Here is a 10973-nt window from a genome sequence, read left to right on the forward strand (position 1 = left end):
AATCTTTGTTCTTTTGTCTATCTTCTGAAACACACAGCATCACATCTCACCAATATCTCTGGCCCAAAGAGATATAAGAATTATTGAAGCAATCTGTGAGATATGCCGTTTATTTTTTCCAAGGTTATGCAGCATTACAAGGTTTTTGACATCTTTGGAAAACAAACAAGAAATGTATATGAAAATATGAAAGAGCGGATCTCCATTGTCTCTAATTAGCTTAGCTAGTGCTAATATCCGCTGCTTCGTCCACCTTGACCTTGGGTTTGCAACATTCCTTTATATCATGTGCCTCAGTCTCAATCTTCCTTCTGTGGCAGCCGCCATCCTTACCAAGTTCTAACCTCCGCTCCAAAAATTCTGTATTCTCCTTCCAAACCTCTCCATTAGAATAAACCTCCTTCTTCCATATTGGAACAGATGCCTTTAACTCATCAATCAAAAACTTACAAGCATCTAGGGCATCAGCACGATGAATAGCTGATACTGCAATGAAGACGCTCGTTTCTCCTACCGGAACTGTACCTAGACGGTGGGCAACTGCAATAGAATGGAGATCCCAGGATGATCTAGCAGAGGAACAGATGGACTTTAGGTTTCGAATTGCCATTGGTACATATGCTTCATATCTTAGCTCCACTACTGTTTTGCCTTCAAAAGTGTCGCGTGTTGTGCCTGAAAATGTTGCTATGGCACCCGCTTGAGGGGCACTGACGTAGTGTATATATTTGGCAAGGTCAATCTGTTTGTTCTCATCTATGATTTCAACAAGAATTTTCTCCTCAGAATTCATCTCTCTTTTTGAAGCTTTGTGGCTATCCTGTGGCTTGACTGGTTAACTGCTAACTTGAATCTAACATAAATCTTTGTTCTGTGCAGAAATCATGGGAGTGCCGACAGTGGTTGCAGCCTAGACACCAAAACAATGTAATGTGAACCACAATGAATTCTACCAAACCAAGAAGGAAAAATAATCAATTAACCAAGAAGGAAAAATAATCAATTAGCAGACTCATAACCAAACTAACATAACCAACTAAACCGAAAAAGAAATAAGATTGTCACATTGGTTTGCAACAATAGTGCCATCATGTTGTATGTCATTTTGAAAACAGGAGAAATATATTTTACTGCTCATTTTCAAAAAGCTTTGCTGATATGTGAGAAACCCTATTTATACCAAGGATACAAGAAAATTTTGATTTTACTGATTGTGCTCTTTCATTTTTAGCCCTTTCAATTTTAGTTTCCAGAGCAATAACTGAACTTTGTCACATTGATTCTGGCAGCTTAAAGGGTAATGATAATTCTGTGATAATAACAATAATCAGATGGATTGCAAATTCAAATCAGACCATAGCAAAAGGAAAAAAAGAAAGTAAATAATGTCTTACATGGGAAAAGTATGGAAGTAGTGGGATCCATAAAAAATTAAGACAATAATTCAGCAAAATTGCCTTAGTAATTAAACATTATCCTAATGGTCAACACAATTCATTCATTGCAAAAGCATTAATCTAACAAGAATTACATCAAATCCCTGGAAAAATAAAATCAAACAGTGGTACACATTCAGGTCGAACGTAACTCAAATTAGGGGAATTAACTCAAGTAATTATTTCAAAAAAGAAAAAAAAATCCAAATAAACACATCAAACAATGGAAATTCAGTTCCAGCCATGTCACAAAGGCAGAATAGAGAATATCAAGAATTAAAACGAAATAAAAAGAAAAGTCGGAAACATAAGTTTACCTTCAAAAGGAAAGGGTATGAAGCGGGGGAAGATTCGTGTTTTGAGATGCGTGAAAAGATAAGAGACAGAGGAAGGGAGAGAGAGCCAAAAAAAAAAACCGAAAGCCACCCAAACCACCCCCACCTAGGAAGGGAAAACCACCGCTAAAATACTTAACTTTACCGATGTAGTTCGGAATTTTTACTGTTTTGAAGGCTTGAACTCTGAAGGCAAAAGGCAAAGGAAAGCATATTAAACGGGAACCTTCTGCGGTAGACTCTCGATTGTGCGGTTCTGATGAACTGGAAAGCAACAAAGACAAAAGATCCTTTCTCCAAAGAGCTCAGCTACCTCAGACAGCTAGAGAACTCAATAAAATATTAATAAAATTGTCTACAATTTTTAGGAGGTTTGGTGAAGAGAAATTTTAGATTATTGACTGAAATCCTTTTTTTTTTATTATTATTATTATTATTTGATTATTTAATTGAGTCCAAGATATTTAATTCATAGAGGATTCTAAGATTTTTAGTGTAAAACACGAAGGTGATAGGCCGAACTCTTCTCTCTCTAAAATTTTTTAAGATTTTACGAGGAGTGTAAAATTTGTCCTATTTTTAATATTAATAATAATTTTTTACGATTTATTTTACTTTTAAAAATTAATGTAATTACATAATAAATCAAAACTCATTTTGATGTCTAAAGTTACAATTTTAGCTACACGTTTGGGCAAAGTTACATTTTTTTATCAAATTATCATGTATATTTAAATTTTTATAATTATGTATATTTGAATTTTTATAAATTTAAATATTTATTTTTAATTGATAAAGTTTCATAAAAATAATTTTTAAATTATAAACATAGTTAAGAGATATATAAAAAAATCTTAATAAATCAATTATTTTCATTTACACAAAGTTATTATGTTAAAAATATAAAAATATATTATAATATATTATAAAAAATAATTATAATAAAAACAATGTTTTAAAAGAAAAACGCAGTAAATTGTTTCAAAATTAAGATTTTGAATTTTTTTGTAGTTTTAGATTCATTACGTTTTTCACATCTAAAATGTAATTGATTGTAAAATATAATAATAAAATAAATTTTATATTTTCAATATCAACAACTTTTTTAATATGAAAACATAATAAATGATAAATTATAATTTTTTTTATATAAAAACATAATTTTTGTTGATAGAGTCAGTATAATATAATATTTATTTTACTTTTAACTACGTTTTATATGTAAAAAAACGTACTAATTGATAAAACAAAATTTTGATTTATATTTTTTTATATTAATGATTACGTTTTTTATTATAGAAACGTAATCTTTGATATATCGTAGTAATTAATTATTTGAAATTGATAATATTTTTAAGATAAAAAATATAACCTTTTATTAAAAACATGATAAAATTTTTTTTTATAATTTAATAAAGACAATGCAATTTTTGTTGAAAAGTCAACGTTTTTAAGATAAAAATATAATTTTTATTGAAAATGTAAAAAAAATATTTTTAAAAAATATATATTTTTGAATTAATAATTGTAAAATTTTGATCAACATGCATATTATTTTAATTAATATTTTTTGTCTAATAAATTTAATAACATTTTAAGAAAGTTATGTGTTATAACGTCTAGATCCGGGGATCTATCGTTAGACATTGACTTAAGGGAGTCGCCACCAATCTTTTTTATTTAGGTGCGATTGGCCACCTAAGGAATCTGTCCTTTCAGGGAGCGCTTAAGTTTAAGGGCCCTTAAAAGAATAGGTTCAGGTCTGCTAACTAGAACAGGGTTTGAGAGTTCGGTTACGTGTGAGAAAAGTTATAGCACCTTCACAACGCCCATCAAAAGATGGTACCAGCTTAAATTTATATTATCCAAAAGCCTTAAAATTTTATCAAGTAATTAATTATTGAAAATTTTTCTCAATTGACTCTAATACTTTTAGCAAAAAATTGAGAAAATTCTCTCACCTCAAGAGTATGCAAGAAAAACTACTGTTTAACTTGCAGAAGCTCCGTCGTCGGATTGTTTAAAGAAAAAATAAAAATAAAAAATAAAAATAAAAAGGAAGAAAAGAATGATTGTTCTTGTGCAGGGAAAATTGATACTTTCAACTTTTTCCTAAAAATATTTTTTGGAAATTTATTTCTAAGGAAAATTGATACTTTCAATTTTTTCCTAAAAATATTTTTTGGAAATTTTGATTTTCAAGGAAAATTGATACTTTCAACTTTTCCCTAAAATTTTTTTTTTGAAAATTTATTTTTAAGGAAAATTGATACTTTCAACTTTTTCCTAAAAATATTTTTTTGGAAATTTTGATTTTCAAGGAAAATTGATACTTTCAACTTTTCCCTAAAAATATTTTTTTTTGGAAATTTTGATTTTTATTTAAAGAAAATAGAATAATAAAAAAATAAATAAAAATAAAAAATAGAGAAAAGTAAAACAAAAATAAAAATAAAATAAAGATAAAAAGAATATTAAATAAACCTAATCTAATAAATAAAATAAACAAATAAACAAATAAATAAAAATAAATAAAAAACCTGGAGCGGCTCGAATCGCGACTTAGCTCAGCTCGGCTCAAGGAAGAAAAAACGGCTCGGAGAAGCGGCTCGGGAGCTCGGCTCCACTCGGCTTGGCTCGGAGGGGGGAAGGCACGCGCGGGTCAGGAAGCGAGTCGAAGCTCGGGTCGGGTCGGATCTCGGCAAAACGCGCGAATCATCTGGGTTACTTAAGGCCAAAACGACGTCGTTTTGAGAGGGTATAAAAGACACTTTCCTCTATTTTTCGACAGAACGCTCCTCCCCTCTCTCTCTCTTCTTCTTTTTTTTCTCTCCCTTCTCTCTAAAAGCTGAAGAACACCGGTGAAATTTTCGTCAGATTCTGGAAAATGTCACCGGAATCTGGAAATTTCACCGGAGGTTCGCCGAAAGTTGGTCGAAAAATCATCGGTTTCTTGGATTCTTCGTCGAAAACTGGGCAGGTCGCCGAAAACTTCAAGGATGGCCAAAATTTCGGCCGAAAAATTCAAACTTCGTTGAAAAATTCAACCGAAATCTGGAATTTTCCAGAAATTCCCAGAAAAAAAATTTTGAAAAATTCCCAAAAAATTTCTAATGATTCCTAAAACTTTCCTAAACCTTTTCTTAGCCTTCTATACTCTTCTCTACGCCTTTTTCTCTCAAATCAGTAGCTCTGGCTCACTATTTTCTTCTCTGTGTTCTTCATCTGTTCCAGGAAGGTCCCTTTTATAGAGATTGATCAGGAGTTTTGATCAATCCCAATTTCTTTTTGGACGTGGATTCAATCTTTGAATCCAATCTAGACTCTTCTGATTGAATCCGCATTCCCAGTAGGATTCTTCAGCTTCAATCTCAACCTTCCAAAAAAGGAAAAAAATAATAATAATAATCGGATAATAAAAAAAATAGATAAATGAATAAAATAAAATTGACAGATAATTAAAAATAAATAAATAAATAAAATAAAATAAGATAAATCCAAAAATATATTACAATAATAATAATAATAATAATAATAATAATAATATAATAATAATAATAATAAATATATCTATATAAATAAAATACATATAAATCTATTCTAAATAAAAAAATAAATAAATACAGATATACATATATTAATACATAATAATAATAATAAAATACATAAAATACAGAAGAAAGAAAAAAAATAATACCAGATAGAAATTGAAATGGTTTTACCCATTTGGGCCAGGCCCAATTGATCTGGGCTTGGACCCAATTGGGTGTCTACAGCTGCCCCTCTTTGCACATTTTCTGTGAAACAGAAATTGTGCATAGACGTAGACACCCAATCAAGACTCAACTCAACATTGTCATTTTTTATTTTTTTCTTTGTTTTTTTTTCGTGTTTTTTTTGTTTTTTTTGTGTTTTTTTTTTTTTTTTGTTTTTTTTTTTACCAAAGCTCCTCTGAACAGAAGCTCAACGACTTTGAAAAACATAAATTGCTCCTCTAAACAGAGGCACCACGACTTTTGAAAATAAACTGCTCCTCTAAACAGAGGCACCACGACTTTGAAAAGTAAATTGCTCCTCTAAACAGAGGCACCATGACTTTTGAAAAAGTAAATTGCTCCTCTAAACAGAGGCACCACGACTTTGAAAAAGTAAATTGCTCTTCTAAACAGAGGCACCACGACTTTGGAAAAGTAAATTGCTCCTCTAAACAGAGGTACCACGACTTTTGAAAGATAAATTGCTCCTCTAAATAGAGGCACCATGACTTTGAAAGTAAATTGCTCCTCTAAACAGAGGTACCACGACTTTTGGAAAGTAAATTGCTCCTTGACAATCATGTCCAAAGGAGTTGAAAGTTGTGTTTGAAGGAGTTTCAGGAGATTATGCCCAAAGGTCTTATAAATCAATCCTGATACCACAAGACATCCTATTTCAAGGATTAGGAACTTACCTGACAAGCTTTTTCTTTTTCAATTCTGTAAAATATCTTCATATCTGTCTTCTCTATGTGGGATGTTGGAACACCCCTGCTTCTTAAATTTATACACTATACTTTCCTGAAAGTAGTGTATGCTGTACAAATGCATATGTATTTCAATGCATGCTATGCAAATGTTGGCCAATTAATTCCTGTTCAATGTATGGTACTCAAATTTCTCAAGCTCTTTTCTTAGGCATCAAGCCCTTTGATTCTTCAGAGATCCAATTACACTGCTTTTCTAAGATTGAACTAATGTAGCTCTCAATTGTCTTTTTCACTCACATTCTTCTTTGTTCAGTTTCTCAATACTTTGGAATAAGCTTCATCAATCAATCATCACTTGACCATCACTCAATGAATTTCTCCGCACTAACAAATTTTAAAACAAGTTTCATCCACCATCACTAGGTCATTATTCATAGGTGTCTCAGCACTTACCGTTCCAAAACAGACTTTGTCCACTAATTGTTCTCATCATTCAATCATAACTTGCAAGTCATATATACCAATTCATCATTGTACTCATCACTTGGTTATATCAGTTTTCAAGATTTGCCCCATTATATTCTTCATTTGTTCACATCATATATCTTTTCAAATCATCTCTTTTAGGTTTCTACCATTTCTTCATTTTGTTACCACCATCATCTTATATTTTTTTTCAAATGAATACAAGACTCTTTTAAACACATATTCATTCATTCATTATCATTTCAAATCCTGAAAAATACAATGCAATCAAGCATTTTCTCAATTCATTCTAGGGGTGAAACAATAAGAGAACACAAGGTAAATTATGGTAAAGATAATCAATGAAGATCTATTTTGGTACAAAACAAATGGGAAACGAAATAAATTGGATACATGTCATTGGGATGAATGGTAAGTCCAAATGATGAATATTCAGACAATTCTCAACATTAATCTATGATTCTTTTTCAAAAACTCATTCCATTTACTGTTGAAGTCATTTTGAGCTTGGCGAACTCTGCCCCAATCTTTGAGGGATCTTTAGATGTCTTTGATCTTCCATTCATATTCTTCCTGTAACAAAAAATCTTTTCCCAAATTCAATGTCTTAACCAGGAGCTGAACATCTCGATTCTGCCTTTATCACTCTTGATTTATTCCATGTAATGTAAAGATCTTTTTATGTTGTTATTCATTCATCAATCATTATTTCAAACTCAAAAAGTGAGAATGCATTTGCACATTTCTTCCATGATGGGGTATTAAGAAGAAAGGGATATGAATGGTAGGGAAACAAGTCATCAGAAAAAGGCACAAAGAATGAAATAAAATGTTTCTTTATTAGCAAAATATTGGTAAACTTCGGCCAAGAAAGAATTACAAGGATAGGTATGGAGACAAAGCCCAAAATGAACAATCAGATAATCATGATAACACATCTCAAAGTCTTTTCTGAGACCCAACCCTCTGATGTATTTAACAACTTGGAACTCTTTCGAATTTGCTAGCCTCCATATCAGTCGACTTTCAAATTCGATGTTGTATTCTCCTTATCTAAGCCGCCTTTTCAGGTTTTCAACTTAGACAAACCCCCCTATGACTCAAACCGCCCTTTTAGGGTTTTCGCCTTGAGTCCTCCTTTTTCACTTTTTTTTTTCATTTTTCATTTTTTCATTTTTTTTATTTTTTCATTTTTTCATTTTTTTATTTTTTCTATTTTTCATTTTTTATTTTTTTATTTTTTTCATTTTTTCTTTTCATTTTTTTTTCATTTTTCAAGCATAATACTTCTTCACAGCATCAGAATTTATAAAATGGGATAAGTCATTTCCATCCATCTCAGTCAGTATCAACGCTCCACCCGAAAAAGCTCGTTTCACCACATACGGCCCTTCCCAATTCGGAGTCCATTTTTCTCTACTATCGTGCTGGATTGAGAGAATTTTTTTCAAAACCAACTCTCCTTCTCGAAAGCAGCGGGGTCGAATCTTCTTATCGTGAGCCCTCATCATTCTTCTTTGATACAGCTGACCATGGCACAATGCAGTCAATCTCTTTTCTTCTATGAAATTTAACTGCTCATAACGTTTACGAATCCACTCGATTTCTTCTAACTCGACTTCTTTTAAGACTCTCAAAGAGGGGATCTCTACTTCCACTGATAGTACAACCTCCATCCCATAAACCAAAAAAAACGAGGTTACCCCGGTAGAGGTGCCAACTGACGTTCGATATGCATGCAATGCGAATGGTAACTTCTCATACCAATCTTTGTAAGTCTCGATCATTTTCTCCAAAATTTTTTTTATGTTCTTATTGGCTGCTTCAACTGCCTCATTCATTTTCGAACGGTATGGTGCCGAGTTATGATGCTTGATTTTATATTGAGCACATATTTCTTGCATCATCTTACTATTTAGATTATTGGCATTGTCTGAAATGATTTTTTTCGGAAGTTCATATCTACAGATGATCTCTTTTTTTATGAACTTACAAACCACAGAGTGTGTCACATTTGCATATGATGCTGCTTCTACCCATTTTGTGAAGTAATCTATCATCATAAAAATGAATATGTGCCTATTAGAAGCCTTTGGGGTAATTGGACCAATGACATCCATGCCCCACATTGAAAACGGCCATGGTGGTGCCATAACATGTAAAACAGATGGCGGAGCATGAATCTTATCAACATATATCTGGCATTTATGGCATTTACGAGCATAATCAATGCAATCATTCTCCATCGTCAACCAGTAATATCCTGCCCTCATGATCTGTCTTGTCATCATATGTCCACTAGTATGTGCCCCACATATTCCATCATGCACCTCTTTAATGATTTTTTTTCGCTTCAGTCTCATTTACGCACTTCAATAATACTTGGTCCTTGCTTCTTTTGTACAGGACATCCCCATCCATAAAAAAGCTCATAGCCAATCTTCGAATGACCCTTTTATCATTTTTTGTTGCATGAACTAGATACTGCTGATCCTTGACATACTGTAAGATATCATAATACTAGGGCTTTCTATCTTCTTCCCCCTCTACATTAGAATAATACGCTGGTATATTTTTAACATCTAACTTGATAGGCTGAATGTCGATATTATCATTAATTCGAATTATTACAGCCAGAGTAGCCAATGCATCAGCAATCACATTCTCTTCTCAAGGTAAGTGATCGAACTGGACATCTTCAAATTGTTTCGTCAGCTCTAAAATGTACTTATGATATGGAACGAGTTTTGAATCTCTCGTCTCACATTCTCTTTTTAATTGATATATGACTAGAGCTGAGTTTCCGAACACTTTTAACACCTTCACTCCTCTATCCATAACAGCTTGTAAACCCATGACACATGCCTCATACTCAGCGATGTTATTTGTGCAATTGAAATTTAACCTCGCTGTTACAGGGTAGTATTGTTCTTCCGGAGAAATCAGAATTGCCCCAATTTCATGTCTCAAGGCATTAGCAGCTCCATCAAAGTACATTCTCCAACATTTATGCTCCCCTTCCTCCAATTGAGAAATAGTCATTAAGTCTTCATCAGGGAATTCTAGCTTTATCGGCTTATACTTTTTAGTAGCACGATCTGCAAGAAATTCTTTTATTGCTTTTTGGCTCACATATATGATATCGTATTCCGAGAGCATTACTTGCCATCTAGCGATTCTCCCAGACAAAGAAGGCTTCTTGAAGATATACTTAATGGGATCCAGTTTCGCTATGAGCCATGTCGTATGGTAGAGCATATACTGTCTGAGTCTTTTGACGGTCCACGCTAATGCACAACACATTTTCTCCAATGAAGAATACTTGGATTCATACTCCGTGAACTTTTTACTCAGATAGTAAATAGCTCTTTCCTTTCGACTAGCCTCGTCTTGCTACCCTAGCACACATCCCATCGAATTTTCACATACAGTTAAGTATAAGATTAAAGGTTTCCTTGGAACAGGTGGTACCAATACTGGAAAGTTTGATAAATATTACTTAATTTTATTAAACGCCTCTTGACATTCTTCATTCTATTTCCCAGGATTATCTTTACAGAGAAGCTTAAAGATGGGATCACATTTGTAGGTAAGCTGAGAGATGAACCGAGAAATGTAGTTCAATCTCCCCAAAAAACCTCGAACTTCTTTTGGTGTGCTAAAAGGTGACAAATTCTGAATGGCCCATATTTTATTGGGATCGACTTCAATTCCTCTTTCACTGACTACGAAGCCTAACAACTTCCCTGACTTTACCCCAAAGGTGCACTTGGCTGGGTTTAATTTTAGCTAAAATTTTTTCAACCTCTCAAATAACTTTTTGAGGCTGGTGACATGATCTTTATCCCCACAAGACTTTGCAATCATATCATCTACATACACTTCAATCTCTTTATGCATCATGTCATGAAAGAGTGTTATCATGGCCCTTTGATATGTTGCCCTAACATTCTTTAACCCAAAAGGCATGACTTTGTAGCAGAAAGTTCCCCACATGGTCATAAAAGTAGTCTTCTCCATATCATCTGCAGCCATCTTTATCTGATTATACCCCGAGAAACCATCCATAAAAGAGAAAATCGAATGCTTAGCCGTGTTATCTACTAGTGTGTCAATATGAGGCAAAGAAAAGTTATCCTTTGGGCTAGCCTTATTCAAGTCCCGATAGTCCACACACATTCATACTTTTCCATCTTTTTTAGGAACTGGGACTATATTGGCTACCCATTCTGGGTACTTAGCCACTTGTAG

General features: G+C 32.9%; 1 protein-coding gene across 1 annotated transcript; it reads right to left on the reverse strand.

Moving 5' to 3' along the window:
* Window positions 1-72: 72 nt before the first annotated feature.
* LOC111301195 (molybdopterin synthase catalytic subunit-like) lies at window positions 73-2104 on the reverse strand. Its single transcript, XM_022896685.2, has 2 exons — window positions 1754-2104; window positions 73-910 (listed from the first exon to the last, which is right to left on the reverse strand). The coding sequence occupies exon 2, from the start codon at window positions 791-793 to the stop codon at window positions 221-223; it is 573 nt and encodes a 190-aa protein (XP_022752420.1). The 5' UTR covers window positions 794-910; window positions 1754-2104; the 3' UTR covers window positions 73-220.
* Between the last annotated feature and the right edge of the window lie 8869 nt (window positions 2105-10973).

This window comes from Durio zibethinus, chromosome 15, assembly GCF_047325235.1.
Source record: "Durio zibethinus cultivar Kanyao isolate XHJ-2024 chromosome 15, ASM4732523v1, whole genome shotgun sequence".
Lineage (NCBI taxonomy): Eukaryota > Viridiplantae > Streptophyta > Magnoliopsida > Malvales > Malvaceae > Durio > Durio zibethinus.

Excerpts from the sequence above, each read along its gene's own strand:
- LOC111301195 (XM_022896685.2), bottom strand. The coding sequence starts at position 793 with ATGAATTCTGAGGAGAAAATTCTTGTTGAAATCATAGATGAGAACAAA.